At 44.6% G+C, this 18074-nt stretch overlaps 1 protein-coding gene across 1 annotated transcript; it reads left to right on the top strand.

Moving 5' to 3' along the window:
- LOC127097810 (uncharacterized) lies at window positions 1–4429 on the top strand. The gene is made up of 2 exons (XM_051036293.1): window positions 1–80; window positions 2504–4429. Exon 2 carries the CDS (start codon window positions 2549–2551, stop codon window positions 4268–4270), a length of 1722 nt encoding a protein of 573 aa, XP_050892250.1. The 5' UTR covers window positions 1–80; window positions 2504–2548; the 3' UTR covers window positions 4271–4429.
- Window positions 4430–18074: the final 13645 nt, after the last annotated feature.

Raw genomic sequence — 18074 nt, 5'->3', positions numbered from 1 at the left:
TTTGATTGTTTCCAGGTACTTTAGTTGCTCAGTTCCTTGTGAACTATTGCTTTGCTTTGCTTAAGCAACTTGCATTTGAGGTATAACCTTCTTACTTCATGTAGTCTGGAGACCCGGCTGTTACCGGGCCGGGCAAATTGTCTGAAGTCCTCCTTAAGAGGCAATGCTTGTGTATGTTTATTTTTCAAGCCCAAGCAGGAAAAGTCCTTCAAAGAAGGCAATTGGTGGAAGGTAGGGACAAGCAACCTGTCCCCCACTATTCAGTGAGTCTTCTCCTTGCTCCCATTACATGGTTGTAGCAGTGAGATCAAAAGCCCAAGATCCTGTGCAGTGCACATTGAGTCAGAGTCATCGAGTATAGAAGGGTTCCCCTATTCTGGACCCATGCTCATTTGTCAGCTCTCCCTGGTTAGGGATAAGAGCTGTGAGGTCTGATCCTCACTTCATCCTTTCATCTGCTTCACCTTAGCCTCGTAATGGCAAGGTTAAGAGCAAACACAGCCTGTACAGACGATTGCTTAGGCAGTCAAACCTGATTGATTGAGCCCCCTTGTTTGGCTATAGTGCGTGTTATGTGGATATCTGATTGACATGTTTGTTTGAGATACCTGTTCTCATTTGATGATATATGATTGTATGCTTGTGTGCTAGCTTCTTTCCTGGTTAGGTTAGTTTGCTTATGCAAGTAGGATAGAAAACCGAACTTAGGGTTAACGATGCATGACAACATTAGGCTCGAGTCTCAGCTCCCTAGTTGTGTATCTTTCCCCGGTTTCTGGTTAGCAATTTAGTCCCTTTCAGGGGAACTACATCGCCCTGATCCTCGTGCCAGACGAGGTATGTAGGCAGGTGGTCGTGCGAGACCACTCCGGGCAACCTTTTTCTTTTTTGCGTGCGTTTACTTGTTATCTGACTGTGCTGTTTGCTGTTTTGGTTCGGATGCCGACGTAAGCCCAGTGATTGGCTGTCGGGCTCCAAGTTTGCCGTTTTGTGCGTGTTTTGGTTCGGATGCCGACATAATTCCATCAAGTGGTTGTCGGGCTCCATGTTTGCCACTCTTGCTTGTTTGTATGTTTCGTGTTGTTTGGCGTGCGTAAGCCGAACTACAGGGGCTCTGATTCTTGTTCCAGACAAGATATGTAGGCATAAGGTGCGATACCTTATCGAGCTCGTTCCTCTTAATCCCACCTGCGTTCCCCGTGTGTGTGTGTGATGTTTAGCAACCTTTTCTTTATTCTAGGACGTGGATCCCTAGGAGTACCTAGGACGTGAGGGGTGCTAATACCTTCCCCTCGCGTAACCGACTCCCGAACCTTTTCTCTCTGGTCGCGAGACCATGTCTTTCCAGGTTTCTCTGAGCGTTTCCTTTCCCTATCTTGGGATAAATAACGTTTAGTGGCGGCTCTGTATGTTTTATTTTTAGGCTCGCCGGTTGCTTTTTCGCAGGATGCGACAGCTGGCGACTCTGCTGGGGAATAGTACAGACATGTTGACCTATGCTGGTCCATCGTCCCTAAGCGAGTCCTTCCTAGCGTTCTAGGATTGGTTTAGGTTGCTTGTATGTGTTGATTATTGCGTTTATTATTCTAACCAGTGTGTATCTATATTTGCATTAATGTCTGCATGCATCATACTATCATGTTGTTGCCGCCCTCTGCAGGTGGTTCTGTTGTTTGGGGTGGGTGTTCTGAGTGGGGCTAAAACCCAGGCCCGAGTATACACCTAGGACTAGTGTGGTCTCACGTTGCCTCTTTCATGTTAAGTCAACATGTGCCTGGCGGCGTGATGTGCCACAAGCCGGACGAGGCTCACTTGATAGTGCTCATCTCTGTGGATATTCCGCTTTGTTTGAGTCACTCCATTTGAGTTGTTGACTCTGGTGACCGATCATTCCCGGATCTTTGGTTTAGACGATTTTAAGAGAGCTACAATGGCACACCCGAAAGGGCAAACCCATTGAGTATCTCCGCCCGATTGTCGAGACCATTATCCGCCTTAGGAGGACTTGATTAGAACTTACCTGTGAGGGGAGGGTTGTTCTGTCAGATGTTTGTTCAGATAGCCTTCAGATGGTGACTTTTGATCTGTGATTCAGAGACATAATTATAAGTCGGATTTATGGTCATTTATTGCCGTGACGCCGGAGTGCTGTCCGTGACTTATCAGTGGGGATCCGTTTATTTCGGATTCCCCGGGCCGAGATATTTTATCAGTGGGGATCCGTTTATTTCGGGTTCCCCGGGCCGATTCAGATAAGGGTGATGTGTCTACTCGGATATGGTTTGGTGATGATGGTGATGATGATGTATCTGTCTTCCGTTTATTTCGGAACCCGTGGGTCAGAATTGGGATTGTACATTCCTCAGATGGTTATGATCAGTTCAGAGCCCAGATTCAGTGCAAATGATCAGATGGCTTGGAGGATGGCAACGCATTGCATTCATTCATCAGCATCATTACATTTTGCATTAATTGCATCTAACCCATGTTTACCCATATGCAGGGACACTTTTGATCGAGATTCTGGTTGAGAGATTTCTGTTCAAATATGAGGACCGGTTTGAAAGACAATGTTGCCTACAGTTTCTTTGATCCAGAGATTGGTGTGCTCAAGGATATGATAGCATTGATTACTCCTGACCATGTGGGAATGTTTAGAGAGTCATACGGAGGTATTCTGAAGATGGTTTTCAGACTCACTGACTGCGACAGGAGCGCCATCCACACTCTTCTTCAGTTCTATGACCCTGGGTTGAGGTGTTTCGTTTTTCCAGACTACCTGTTGGGACCTCTGATGGAGGATTATGTCAGCATCCTGGGTATTCAGATCCGTGATCAGATTCCTTTCCATGTCACTAGGGCGGAGCCGGATGTCCTTGGGATTTCACGTGCTCTTTATTTGAGTCCGGAAATGGTCAAGGAAGGTTGGAAGGAGAAGGGAAAGTTACCTGGATTTCATTTGAGTTTCTTGGAGGCTAATGCCAAGGAACATGCTGCTGTGGGTAACTGGAAGACGGTTTGTGCTCTGATTGCTGTGAGCATTTATGGGATTGTTCTGTTTCCTAACCAGAAGAATTTCGTGGACCGTAATGCTATCAGGTTGTTTATGCAGAGAAACCCTATTCCTACCCTGATTGGAGATGTATACTACTCAGTGCATAACAGGAATGAGAAGAGGCGTGGTGGTCTGGTCAGATGCTGCTCTCAGCTACTCTTTAGGTGGTTCATGGGATATTTGCCTTCCCGAGGTGCCTTTGTTCAGATTGATCCTAGTGTGAAGTGGTCCTTTCGATTGATGGGTCTGCGGGCTGATGACATTGCTTGGACTCATAATGGTTTAGCTGGTCGGGACTTCATCTGCAGTTGCGGGAGTTTACCTAATGTGCCTTTAGTGGGAGTTCAGGGTTGCATTAATTACAACCCGATGCTTCTCCGGAGACAGATGGGGTTTGCTATAGAGGGTCCTCCTCTCGGGCGAGAGATTCAGGAGTCCTTCTATTTCCCGATTGATGGTAACCAGACCAAGTTGAGGCAGGTATTGGACGAATGGCGAGATATCCAGAGGAGGGGTAAGGTTCCTTACGGCAAAGTCAACTGCCGGTATTTTCCACTATTTGAGGATTGGTTGCGGAAGAGGATTGAGTCTACATTTCTACCGTTCCCTGGAGGTGACTCAGTGTGTCCTAGGATTGAGGGTCCAAGTTCTTCCGTCAGCATGGAGGAATTCCTTGAGATGAAGAGGGCCAGAGATCAGTTATTTGCAGAAAAAGCAGAGTTGGAGAGAAGTGTTGCTCATTTTCAGGCAGCTAATCAGGAAATCAAAGTGAAGATGGAAGATCAGGACGAGCGACACGCCTTGGCAGCCAAGCGCTTTGAGATGGATACAGCCTACTATGGGAAGATCAGCCAAGCTTTAGCATCGTCCAACAGGGAACATGACATCACAAAGGAGAAGCTGTTCAGAGCATCAAAAGTCATCGAAGATGAGAAGAGAAGGCAAATCATAGTGAAGGATCAGAGAGATGACAGAGTCAGGGGTCTCATTGCTGAGTGGGAGGCAAAGCTGCAAGTCAAGGAGTCAGAGAAGCTAAAGATCATTGCAGAGAGAGATCACTATATGGCTGAGAGAGACCACTACTTCAGGCAGATGAAGATTCATCAGAAGGAAGTTGGAAGACTACAGCAGGAGAATACCGAGCTCAGGTTCGCCGCAGAGTTCGCGAGGATGGAAGGCGAGATAGGGCCATCTGCGGGACCCTCATCCAGTTAGATCTTTCATTTGTGTTGGATTACCGTCAGGCTTGTTGACGGAATTCACTTTGTCTGTATTTCTTTTCTATTCTGGAGGATTGTATTTGATATTTGATCTGATGTATGACTATTGCACCGATTGTGCACTTTTTGGTTATGTAATGATGGTTTCTATTCAGTGATTGGGTGACAAGCTTTATTTGCTTTACCGTATGCACTTACACAAGCACACACATGGTTGGGGGTATTCTTGCTAAATCACATATCTCCGATCTGCACGATGAAATCAAACACTGCTAATCAGAATGTTAATGTCGGCTTATTATTTGTCTCGATGATGCCAGGGTCGAGAGACAAAGTGTCCTTCGTATGGATAGACACTGCATACATGCATTAATCATGATAACTTGTGTTTTATTTTGCAGGTGACTATTACTAACGTGCTTGTTTGTAAACAGGAACCATTGCTCGCGCTCGAAGAGTAGTACCCCTGCACTCAACTCGCCCTCACAGATATTACACAAGAAGAAACACTCCCAGACTCATGGAGCTTCCCAGTGCTGATATGCTGGAATTGAAGGAGAAAATGACCGAACTGATCAATATAATGCAAGGTTTTGCCATTGGTCAGAAGGCTCTCGCAGATAAAGTTGAGAAACTCGAGCGGGTTTCTGCTCAGAACAGTGGGGTCAACCTGGATGGAGTCTCCAACCAGGGGCAGGGATCTCGTGATGGTGGAAAGAGGACAACAGTTGGTCTGGTGAATAATGCTGGTGCTGCTGGTCAACCTGGGCCTAGTCAGAATATGAAAGACAACTTTGTGCCTCCGTTTTATGGTTTTGACGAAGATCAGGAGGAAGATAGAGAGGCTGACCAGTTCTCTATGCGAAATGAGCCTTTTGTGCCTTATGACATTCCTCCTCAGAACAAGGAAATCCAGCTGCTGGCTGAGAAGATAAAAGTGCTTGAAAGTTATGCCACGCCAGGGGTGGTTAACATGTCCAACATGGGATTGGTGGAGGGGATTGTCATTCCTCAGAAGTTCAAGGCGCCTGCGTTCGACAAATACAATGGCAGTTCTTGCCCGGAAACTCATCTCCAGGCATTTGTCCGCAAAATCTCGGCATACACCGCGGATCAAAAACTGTGGATGTACTTTTTCCAGGACAGCCTGTCTGGAGGCTCCTTGGAATGGTACACCAAGTTGAGATCGTCCGATATCAAAAGCTGGCAAGATTTGGGAGATGCTTTCTTTAAGCAATACCAATTTAATGCTGATATGGCTCCGAGTCGTACCCAGCTGCAGGGTATGTCTCAAAAGCATAACGAAGGATTCAAGGAGTATGCGCAGAGGTGGAGAGAACTGGCTGCAAGGGTGCAACCTCCTCTGGTGGACAGAGAGATGTCCGATTTGTTCATGGGGACCCTGCAGGGGCCGTTTGCAGAAAGAATGGTGGGTTGCCCTGTCACCAATTTCTCTGACATTGTGGTGGCAGGAGAAAGAATCGAAAGTTGGTTGAAGCTGGGTAAAATCCAGGGTGGTGCATCTGCGTCTTCTTCAGGAACGAAGAAACCGTTCGGTAATAACGGTCAGAGAAAGAAGGAAGGAGACACCAGTGCAGTTTATACACAGCGCGGACCCAGTAGGGACCGTTACTTCCAGCACAATGCTGCAGTAACAATTCCTGCTGAGTCTCAGTCAGCACAACCGCAACAACAACAGCAGCAACAAAGACAACCGTTCCAACAGAGGCCCCAGAGGGCTGGATACCAGGTCAGGGGCAGAGCAAATGATAGACAATTCGACAGGCCTCCGGTGACTTATTCGTTTCTGTTGAAGAAGCTTCTGGATCTCGGGCTGGTGCAACTGAGGACGCTGGCGCCTTTGAGACCTGATCAGAGGCCGCCCAGTTACAATGAAAATGCTAAGTGCGAATTCCACTCGGGTGCGCCCGGGCATAATGTTGAGGACTGCAAAGCTTTTAAGCACGTAGTCCAGGACCTAGTGGATTCCAAAGCAATCAACTTTGCGCCTTCTCCCAACGTAAATGCAAATCCCATGCCTGCGCATGGTCAGAGGGGAGTAAACGCTATTTCTGTGGAAGATAGAGTGGGGCTGTCTGAGGTCGATCAGTTGAAGACGCCTTTGGTTGAGTTGAAAAGACAACTGCTGATGAATGGGGTTTACCCGGCTGTGGGTTTGAGTGTGCTGAGTGCACTATTTCTACGAACGGTTGTGAGCTTCTGAGGAAGCATGTCCAGGGTCTGATGGACGGTGGTGAGATTGTGGTCGAGAGGACTGAAGGAAAGAAGGAAGAGGTCTTCACCATAACTATATACTATGATCCGGTGGATTTGTCTAACCTGGTGGAGGAGGCTCCAGTTACCATCACGGTACCTGGGCCAATTCCATATGACAAAGATGATGCCGTGCCTTGGCATTATGGTGGAGAGGTATACTGTAATGGTGAGAAGGTTGAAGAGTCATCTGCTAGTGAAACCACCGTGCTAAAGGTGGATAATGCCGGTCCCAGTGGTTTCACTCGCAGCGGTAGATTGTTTGCCCCCGACGCATTGAGGAGGGGGAGGAAGAAAAAGAGAAAAAAGAAAAGGCCGAGGCTTTAGCCAGGGCGAAAGGGAAGGCTGTGGCAGAGAATGGAAATACTCCTGTGACGACACCGACGCCTGCGGGGTCGGATAATAAATTTGATGATGAAGCTGAAGAGTTTCTGAGGATCATCAAGAAGTCAGAGTACAAGCTGGTGGATCATTTGCAGCAAACTCCGTCCAAAATCTCCATTCTTTCACTGTTACTGAGCTCAGAGGGGCATAGGGAAGCCTTGTTGAAAATATTGAAGAAAGCTTATGTTCCTCAGGAGATCACAATCAACCAATTGGAGACGGTCGTATCCAACGTGCATGCTAGCCATGGGCTGGGCTTTACGGATATGGACCTGACAGTGGACGGCAGGAATCATAACCGGGCTCTACACATTGCCATGGAATGCAAAGGAGCCGTGCTTTCGCATGTGCTGGTTGATACCGGTTCCTCTTTGAATGTGTTGCCTAAGAAGGCCCTGGCAAAGCTAAATTGTGATGGGCTGATTTTGACCCCGACTGATCTGATTGTGCGGGCATTTGATGGGTCAAAGCGGGCTGTATTTGGGGAGGTGGAATTGCCAGTGAAGATTGGCCCAGAAGTGTTTAAGTCGACCTTTTACGTTATGGACATCCAGCCAGCCTACAGTTGTTTGTTGGGTAGGCCGTGGATCCATGCTGCGGGAGCAGTTACATCGACTTTGCACCAGAAACTGAAATATGTCTGGGGAAGCCAAGTCGTTACTGTTTGCGGAGAGGAGGACATCTTTGTCAGCCACCTGTCTTCGTTTAAGTATGTGGAGATGGATGGAGAGATATGGGAAACGCCTAGTCAGGCATTTGAAACCGTCAAGGTGGAGAATGCTCTGTTTGCTAAGCAAGAAGAGGAGAAACCATCCATCGCTTCGTACAAGCAGGCTGCTGAGGTAGTTAAAAGTGGAGAGGCTCCAGGCTGGGGCAGAATGATGGAAGTCCCTGAGAAGAAGGACCGGTTTGGGGTTGGATATAAGCCGAGCCGAGGCTCTGGGCCGAACAGAGGGGGTCGTACGTCTGTAACTTTCACGAGTGCCGGAATGCTAGATCCAGACCACATCTGCATGATGGGTGAAGATACTGACAGCGACTGTGACATGGACCGGTGGATAACGCCGTGCGAACCAGGGATGGAAATCCACAACTGGAAGGCCGAGGAAATCATCCGGGTCACTCTCCTCGAAGAGTAATATTTTTCTTGTTTTCTTTCTTATTTGCATGCAAACCATGCGTGTTGCCCGACACGTAATGGTCCATTGTAAGGGCCACCTCATGTTTAAATTTGCAGAATTTTGCATCATTAATAAAAGGATGTTTTTCAGTTAAAAGCGGTGTTCCCTGTTTTTCATTTATTTTTGCAGTTTAAAAATAAAAACAAAATAAAAATGGCAATGTTTTCATTTTCCTTTTTCAATTTTTCACACCGGTTCTAAAGCAATGCATGAATCAACATTCATGCAGATGCGATTCCTCTCCGGATCTCATTGATAACGATCCTGTTACACCCTCGTATGACTTCGACAATCCGATCTATCTTGCCGAAGAAGAAGACGAAGAAGATTGTGAACTGCCAGGGGAATTAGTCAGGTTGTTAAAACAAGAGGAGAAGGTGATTCAACCGCATGAAGAACAGATAGAGGTTGTAAATCTGGGTACCGACGAGGCTAAGAAGGAAGTGAAAATCGGGGCTGCTTTGGAGGAAAGTGTCAAGAGCAGAATGGTGGCATTGTTGAAAGAATATGTCGACATCTTTGCCTGGTCTTATCAAGATATGCCAGGGTTGGATACCGATATTGTTGTGCACAAGCTACCGTTGAGAACAGATTGTCCTCCAGTGAAGCAGAAGTTGCGCAGAACTCGACCTGATATGGCGATGAAGATTAAGGAAGAAGTGCAGAAGCAGTGGGATGCTGGTTTCCTTGCTGTCACTAATTATCCGCCATGGGTTGCGAACATTGTGCCAGTCCCGAAGAAAGATGGGAAAGTAAGAATGTGTGTGGACTACCGGGATTTGAATAGAGCTAGTCCGAAGGATGATTTTCCACTACCTCACATTGACGTGTTGGTAGATAATACAGCTCAATTCTCGGTGTTTTCCTTCATGGATGGCTTTTCCGGCTATAATCAAATAAAAATGTCGCCAGATGATATGGAGAAAACAACGTTCATTACACCGTGGGGTACCTTTTGTTACAAGGTGATGCCATTCGGTCTCAAGAACGCCGGTGCTACTTATCAGAGAGCTATGGTGACTTTGTTTCATGATATGATTCATCATGAAATTGAATGCTATGTTGATGACATGATAGCGAAGTCCCAAACAGAAGAGGGGCATTTGGTAGATTTGGCTAAGTTGTTCGACCGGTTGAGACAGTTCAGACTGAGGTTGAATCCGAACAAGTGCACGTTCGGAGTGCGGTCCGGTAAACTGCTGGGGTTCATTGTAAGTGAGAAAGGAATCGAGGTTGATCCTGCAAAAGTAAAAGCAATAAAAGAAATGCCTGAACCGAGAACAGAGAAGGAGGTTCGTGGTTTCTTAGGTAGATTGAACTACATTTCACGGTTCATATCTCATCTAACGGCCACGTGTGAACCAATCTTTAAATTGTTGAGAAAAGACCAAACGGTCAGGTGGAATGATGATTGCCAAGCGGCATTTGAAAAGATAAAAGGGTATTTGCAGGAGCCTCCGATTCTGATGCCTCCTGTGGAGGGGAGACCGTTAATTCTGTACCTGACAGTCCTCGAGGGGTCTATGGGGTGTGTATTGGGGCAGCATGACGAGTCTGGTCGAAAAGAGCATGCCATATACTACCTTAGCAAAAAGTTTACCGACTGTGAAACAAGATATTCACTGCTCGAGAAAACTTGCTGTGCTTTGGTCTGGGCTGCTCGCCGACTAAGGCAATACATGCTGGTTCATACCACTTTATTGATTTCCAAGATGGATCCAATCAAGTACATTTTTGAGAAGCCAGCATTGACCGGACGGGTTGCGAGGTGGCAAATGATTTTGACAGAATATGATATACAGTACACCTCTCAGAAAGCGATCAAGGGGAGTGTATTGTCTGATTACCTCGCCCAGCAACCCATTGATGATTATCAACCGATGAAGTTTGAATTTCCTGATGAGGACATCATGTTTCTCAAATCGAAAGATTGCGAGGAACCGATCCCGGAGGAGGGGCCTGACCCTGAATCCGAATGGATTCTGATGTTTGATGGGGCCGTTAACGTGAACGGAAGCGGTGTTGGTGCTGTTTTGGTTACGCCGAAAGGATCCCATATTCCTTTTGCTGCCCGGCTAACATTTGAGTGTACCAACAACGTAGCTGAATATGAAGCTTGCATATTGGGTATTGAGGAGGCTATTGATTTGAGAATCAAGAACCTTGTGATATATGGAGATTCAGCTCTGGTGATAAATCAGGTTAACGGGAAATGGTATACGCATCAATCTCATTTGGTTCCGTATCGAGATTATACGAGGAGATTGTTGACGTTTTTCACCGAGGTGAAGTTGCATCATGTGCCTAGAGAGGAGAATCCTTTGGCAGATGCTTTGGCTACTCTGGCCGCCTTGATTAAGGTGCAGAGGTGGAATCAGCTCCCCCATGTTGAAGTGGGACGTCTGGATAGACCGGCTTATGTGTTTGCTGTTGATACGGCCTCTGATGATGAGAAACCGTGGTATTATGATATCAAGCGCTATCTAGAGACTCAAGAGTATCCTGAGGGAGCATCGAAGAAAGATAGAAAGACTCTGCGGAGGTTAGCCATGGTGTTCTACCTGAATAAGGATGGGGTTTTGTATAAGCGGAATTTTGATTGGGTCTTGCTCAGATGTGTTGATGATGCAGAAGCAAGCCAATTGATGAAAGAGGTTCATGAGGGATCGTTCGGTACCCATGCCAGTGGGAATGCAATGGTGAAGAAGCTGCTGAGAGCAGGTTATTATTGGATGACAATGGAGGCCCAATGTTTTAATTTCGTGCGGAAGTGTCATAAATGCCAGATTTATGCTGATAAGGTGCACGTGCCTCCAAATCCGTTGAGCTTAATGTCGTCTCCATGGCCGTTTGCTATGTGGGGCATTGATATGATTGGAAAGATAGAGCCTACGGCTTCGAATGGGCACAGATTCATATTAGTGGCTATTGATTACTTCACCAAGTGGGTAGAAGCAGCCTCTTATACGAATGTGACGAAGCAGGTTGTTGCTAGATTTCTCAAGAGAGACATCATTTGCCGATATGGAGTTCCCGAGAGAATCATTACTGATAATGGTTCTAACTTGAATAATAAGATGATGGCAGAGCTGTGTCGGGAATTCAAGATTGAGCATCACAATTCTTCTCCCTATCGTCCGAAGATGAATGGGGCGGTTGAGGCAGCCAACAAGAATATAAAGAAGATTGTGCAGAAAATGGTGGTAACCTACAAGGATTGGCATGAGATGTTGTCGTTCGCATTGCATGGGTATCGAACGTCGGTACGCACATCTACTGGGGCAACTCCGTTCTCGTTGGTATATGGGATGGAGGCTGTACTACCTGTCGAGGTTCAGATTCCCTCTTTGAGAGTCCTGATGGACGTAAAATTGCAAGAGGCTGAATGGGTAAGGACCCGGTACGAAGAATTGAGCCTGATAGAGGAAAAGAGGCTAGCAGCCATCTGTCATGGGCAGTTGTATCAGCAAAGGATGAAGCGTGCTTTTGACAAGAAGGTGCGACCTCGGGTATATCACGTGGGTGATATGGTGCTGAAAAGGATCCTTCCTCCTCAAAACGATCGAAGGGGCAAATGGACACCGAATTATGAAGGTCCATTCGTGGTCAAGAAGGTTTTCTCTGGAGGAGCCTTGTTGTTAATGACTATGGATGGTGAAGATTTTCCATCCCCTGTGAATGCGGACGCAGTTAAAAAATACTTCGTATAAAAAGAGACCCGCTGGACGAAAAGAACAAAATAGTCCAGGAAAAAATGGGCATCCCGGCGAACCAAAAAACAGAAAGAAAGGTTCGGGCAAAAATTAGGGATATAAATGAAAAGATGTACACCCGGCAAGTCGAAAACCTGGAAAGGCGACTTGGGCAAAAATGGGTATCCCGGTGGACTGAAAACCCGAAAGGGCGGTCCAGGCAAAAGAGGGATTGAAACGAACAACTGCGTCCGGCATAATCGTTTGCGCTTTGGTTGAAGCATCATGGATAATACCCGGTGGGGATCAATCAGAATTGTCTTATTCAGAAGGCAGAAAGCAAGGAGAGTCTGAGGACATATGGGGTGTAACCGAGTTGGAACTCGATGAGATCACGGGTTTCACATTGCCATTAGGATAGATTTTTCCTTTTGAGCGCAATTACCTCTTTTCAGGAATTGCTTCCTTTTGTATTGCTCATTTGAGCCACACTTTTCCAATCAATAAAATGCATATTCAGTCAAATAATTTTGTTTTTGTTTTTCATTACCGCTTTGATTGCGAAAACGTCCAAATATTTTTGATAAAGAATCTTGCATTTTTAAAACATACAGGTTTCCTTCCAATGCATGTTTATAAGATTGAAGCTTGAAATCTTATTTGGAAGGTTGAGTGACCCAAATGTTGAAATCTTGACGCGCCTGGGGCACGGTTTTATCTAACGATCTGTTTTGCAGGAACTGTAGATACTTTTCACTCACTTGCAGGTTGTGATGTGGAAGCTTTGACAAGAGAAATCCCCAGAGAGTCCGGTCAGGGACGAGTGTATGAAAAATGACGAAGGCGTTGAGGCGTACGACGATCCTTGATGATAATCAAGAAGACTCTTCAAAATCGGAAGACTTGAAAGTATGCAGTTCCCCGCAGAGTTCGATCAGGGAAGAAGGAGGAACGGTGGAGAGACGACGAGAGACGTCCGACGACCATTGAAATTAATCAAGAAGACTCTTCAAAGTCGGAAAATTGAAATTTCTGTATAATTCCCAGGAGTACGTTCTCGTCGAGCACGAAGCGGCTTGAAATACAAGATGATGGAGCAGAAAAGGTCCGGATGAGTCCGGGAATTCTTATTTCCCAGCTAAGTCCCCAAGCAGAATCGTAGGACTAGCTCCCCAGCCGAGTCAGTGTGGTTATACCTGGCAGGTTTATAATGGTGTTTCCTCAGCAGTCAGGTCTGAAGGTTGCTACCCCCGAGTGGAGCGGTCTTTTCCAAAGAAATATATCTCCAGCAGTGTTCATCTTACCGGAGGATTGAACAAATTCCCGTGGCGGACGGGTTTCTGCATCCCCAGCTGAGCCGATTCTACCTATGGATTGCATGGGTAATCCCCAGCGGAGTAGCAGTCGTTTCTCCTAGCATGGTCTGGATGGTCATCCCCGGTAGGTTGAAGATTGCTCATTTCCTCAGCGGGAGTATCGGTGAGGGTTCCCAAAGCAGAGTTGGGACGTATATCCCCAGCAAGACAAAGAGATTGTGGTATCCCCACAGAGCGCGATGATGGTTCTTCTGCCCCAGCAGGTCCTCGAGAGGGTTGGGTGCAAAGGAGGTATTCCCCAGCAAGGGTGGCATTCTCCCAGCAGCAGTACTATTCCCCGGCAGGGTGGAAATCGGAGCAGTGACGAGAGCCTCAGCAGAGAGTCTCGTGTCCCCCAGAGGATTCCCCAGAGGGGGATATTTCTTTTTATGCATTCATCATGAAAAAATAGCATGGCATATTGCATAAAAAATGAATAATCGCGTAGCATTTCCATGTTTATGGAGCATTACGCAGAAAAATCAATCATGCATCATTGCAAGCATAAGCTAGTCCCAAACCGTGGTTACCGTTTGAGGGGTGGTTTTGCTGAAAGATAAAGGTGTTATTCTGAGGAGTCTAGCATCAGAACGTCAGATCAGCAATGTTCCCCAGTAGTGCGATATTGGAGGAAATGTTTCCGTCGGGCGGAGAGGGAAATAAAATCAGAGGACGTTACGCGATTAGCAGTTTTCCGGAGTTCAGACCGAGGCGGTATCCAGACCGAAGTGGCGTTCAGGCCCAGTTTCCGATTCTCAGATCGAAGAAGTTTCCGACGATCAGGTTGATGTACTTGTGGTATTCAGGCCCAGTTTCCGATTCTCAGATCGAAGAAGTTTCCGACGATCAGGTTGATGTACTTGTGGTATTCAGGCCCAGTTTCCGATTCTCAGATCGAAGAAGTTTCCGACGATCAGGTTGATGTACTTGTGGTATTCAGGCCAGTTTTCCGGAGTTCAGACCGAGGCGGTATCCAGACCGAAGTGGCGATCAGGCCAATTTCCCGGAGTTCAGACCGAGGCGGTATCCAGACCGAAGTGGCGATCAGGCCGATGTCCCGGTGTTCAGACCGAAGGGGTTTTCAGACCAAGAATTATCAAAAGTTCCGGGGTTCAAATGCAGAGATCCGAGGATCGTTTGCGCGGAGAAAGTTTCGGGGTTCAAGAAAATGAAAAAAGATAAAGAAAATTTCGGGGTTCAAGAAAAGAATAAGAAGAAGAATAATACTCCGAGGGGATGTGCGGTGTTCAGACCGATTTTCTCCGTACCAGACGGATTTTTGTTCAAAGTTTGTTCTCTTCGCCGATGCTGACAGGCGTTGTTAATTATTATCCCATCAGAGTGCAAATTGTTCGTCTGTTCTTGGTATTCAATCACTCTTCATCCTGATCATCCGAAAGCCGAGGCTATTTCGTATCGACAGGTTCACAGTGGATTGAATAGGGGCAGCTGTAACACCTCAAAATTTGCCCTCCTCTCTTGGGACTAGCATTAACATATTTGCATTTCATTTTAGGACATTAGGCATTTCATATTGCATAACATGTGGTTACATAGTGCAAGCTATCTTCCCAAGTCTTGATCAGAAGATGAGGAAGTCAGAAAATGCAAGCCTAGGGTTGTACTGATTGATCATGGGCCATCTGAGGATTGAGCTGTGAATTAGGGTTTTGTGACTCCCAAGGGTATTGGTCTTCATGTTGATTGAATCGATACATCATCATCACCATGGTTGGATGTCATCAGGAGATTGAAGAAGATTCCTTGAGATTAGGGTTTTGACCACTGGTCAACCCTAATCAGTTGTATTGGGCCAATCAGGGTTTAATCAGGAGATGGTGTTTGAGATGGAGATGAGGATAATTTTGTGATTATATGGTGATTATTGAGGCTAGGGTGTCACCCTTGAGCCATTTCAGTTGGAGATTGGGGCTTAAATTGATCAATGCATTGCCAAATTCATCTATCAGATGAAAAGTCAACTGTGGTCAACTGTGCTTGATCTGATGGATGTGGAGGTGGAAATGAGTTGGATACACTTCATTCATGTTGGAACAAGTGATATTTGACATCTCAAAGCTTAAGAATGAAGAAAATCAAGTCAGGACAAAAACTGCCAAAAATAGCAACTGACTTGTAATAGAAGTTTCCAAAAGTGGAAAGTTTTTGACCTCAAAAACAGAAGTCCAAGGAAGCTTCAAATGAAAATTGTTCAACATGACAGATGTAGGTCTTGTTCTCACCTTTCCAAAAAGTCCAAGAACTTGAAAATCCAATGTACGGTTTGCAAAATATGGCTCAGTGAATTTCAGAAAAGATCCGTAATCAGGAGGCCATAACTACCACATACTTTGTCCAAATTGCAAGTTCTTTATATGCACAAACTCCATTTGACATGTACTTTGAGGGTGCATCATTGGATTTGTTCAAAAATGGCCAAGGCAAAAAGTCACTTTTCAACTGGACAGCTGAATTGGACCAGGGGCAAAATTGTCCAAAAGTCAAAATATTGGGAATTTTTGAATGGGACTTTTTCCAACACCTCAGGAATGGCATTTTAAGTGTGTTTGAATATTCATTTCATGGTTAATGCACATGGTTTGAGTTTTGGCATGAAAAATGAAATGGTTAAAAATGGATACTTTACATACACATAGTGAAAATGAGATTTAAGCAACCAATTGCAATGGGAATTGTTTCTACACTTCACATATGGTGTTTTGGACATGTTGGAACCAATTTTGAGCTGGCATGTGCTGTCATTGTGAATTGGCTATTTTGCCCTCATTTGCAAAAATTACATTATCACTAATTATGCCAAATTGGTTAATTACATGATTAGTGATCAATTAAGCACACATATATATTCTAAATCCTTGCCTAATCATAACAGAAAAACACTTTTCCCAAGATTGGATCTAGATCTCTCACATTCTCTCCAAACCCTCAAGAACACAACAAGCTTCAATCTCAAGTTTCATCCTCAATTCTCAACCGTTTTTGGTGATTCTTTTTGATTTGGAACCCTTGCATCATCTACACCATCTGTTTTGGCACATTGGAAGGAATTAGGCTCGGATTCTCAACTGTCCAAAATTACCTCAACAATGGCAAATCTGAATTATGGACGATAGGAGCGGAATCGATTGAAACGGAGCGTGGAATTCATCTTCCTGAAGGTTGTTGCATCGCTGTTTTGAGATCCTAAGCCTTGAAAAGTCGCGCACCATTGCTGCACTTCCAGGTAAATCGAAAATTCAACGTTCACCATTGGCTTAATAAGTATATGCGTTTGAAAGGCCTTGGATTGTAGAGCATCATGATGTAATTAGTTTTGCAAATGGTTAACCATAGCTCACGAAATCTAGGTTTGAAGTTTTGTGACAAAACCCTAAGTGAGTCGATTCGAGAGTTTGAGAAACTTTTAGGATGTGATAGTATGATATTCGTGTTCCTCTTGAAGAGACGAATCCAACGACTATAACCATGCCAATTTCTGTTAATGTTTGATGTTCATCATGATTTTCGGTTTTCTGGAATTTTTCGTGTGAAAACGATGACACAAAGGCTGTTTGATCCAAGAAATGATTTGAAAATTCGAAAACAGTGTTTCCCGCCGGCGCTTCTTTATGCCACTGAGTTTTGATTAATTATTTAAAAATTGTTTAACATCTTAAAAAATTCAGGAAAAATAGTAAAAAAAATCAAAAAAATATGAGGAAATTTTGTTGACTTTGTCTTTGAGTGTAGGATTTTTTTGACCTATTGGTCAAAGTTGTGCTTGGGGAATATTTCATTTGACCTAGGGTTTTCCATTGTATGTCCATTTTTGATACATGTTTGTAATTTGATCATGAAATGCTCATAATGTAGAATAAATTCTTGAAAATTTTTGTAGTGGTTCTTGACTCATTGAGGATTATTTATATGTAAATTTCATGAATTTTGGATACCTGGTTAGAGAGCAGCAAATTCTGGAACTTAGGTGTGACAATTTGTGTCACACCTCATTATGTCAACTTGCAGGATTTTTTTGAGTGACCTATACATGTTAGAATTGAATGAAATTTTGCATGATGATTGGTTGGCATGTTGTGATGTTGTATGAATTTTTGTAGAATTTTTCACTGCATTTTCTATTTGATCATGATTTTTCATTTCTGGAGATCATTTGTGCAAGCTCATATGACATAGGTTGGTAGAATGATTGGGAAATGCTCACATTGTATTGTATGGCCATGAAATTTGATATGCATGAACTAGACACATTTTAGGACCTCCTTGTTTTGGTCTCATCCATTTCTTTTTTGTTTTCAATGAGATATGAATTTTTGAAGTGGATGTATGCATTGATGGTATGAATTGAAGCATGAAATGGTGTCTGTTTTTGTTGATTTTCATTGACATGTTTCCATTTGCCCAATTGAGCTCAAATTTGACATGGTAGACCTTGATTGACCCCTGTTTAGGTGTATTTAATTTGAGAATTTTTGGATATGTTTTGGTATGGATTTGAATGCAATAATTCTGTTGTATGTTTGGTGCTTCATTTGAACCAATATGGATTGTTTTGTGCATAACATGAGCTTGGTGGATGATATAAACATGAGACCAATGATGTTTGCTTGTGTTTGATGTTAATTTGATGTTGGTTAATGAATACCTTGCTGTTTTAACTTTTTTCTTGCTTTTGGACCCTAGGCTTGGCCTAGTGGTCTAGGTGCTAATATTTGCTTGATTTTTCAGGATCAAAAGCATAGTGTACATGGAGAATGATACAAGTTGATTTTAATTGATGTTGTGGATGTTTGTACACTAACATAACATTGTTTTGTAGGTGTTGAAGCTTGGGCTTAAGCCTTGAGCTTGCCTTGTGTTGTGCAATAGCTTGTATAGTTTGACTGGTTAACTAT

Source organism: Lathyrus oleraceus, chromosome 6 (assembly GCF_024323335.1).
Source record: "Lathyrus oleraceus cultivar Zhongwan6 chromosome 6, CAAS_Psat_ZW6_1.0, whole genome shotgun sequence".
NCBI lineage: Eukaryota > Viridiplantae > Streptophyta > Magnoliopsida > Fabales > Fabaceae > Lathyrus > Lathyrus oleraceus.
Note: the sequence above shows the minus strand (reverse complement) of the source record. Positions and strands in the feature narration are given on the sequence as shown.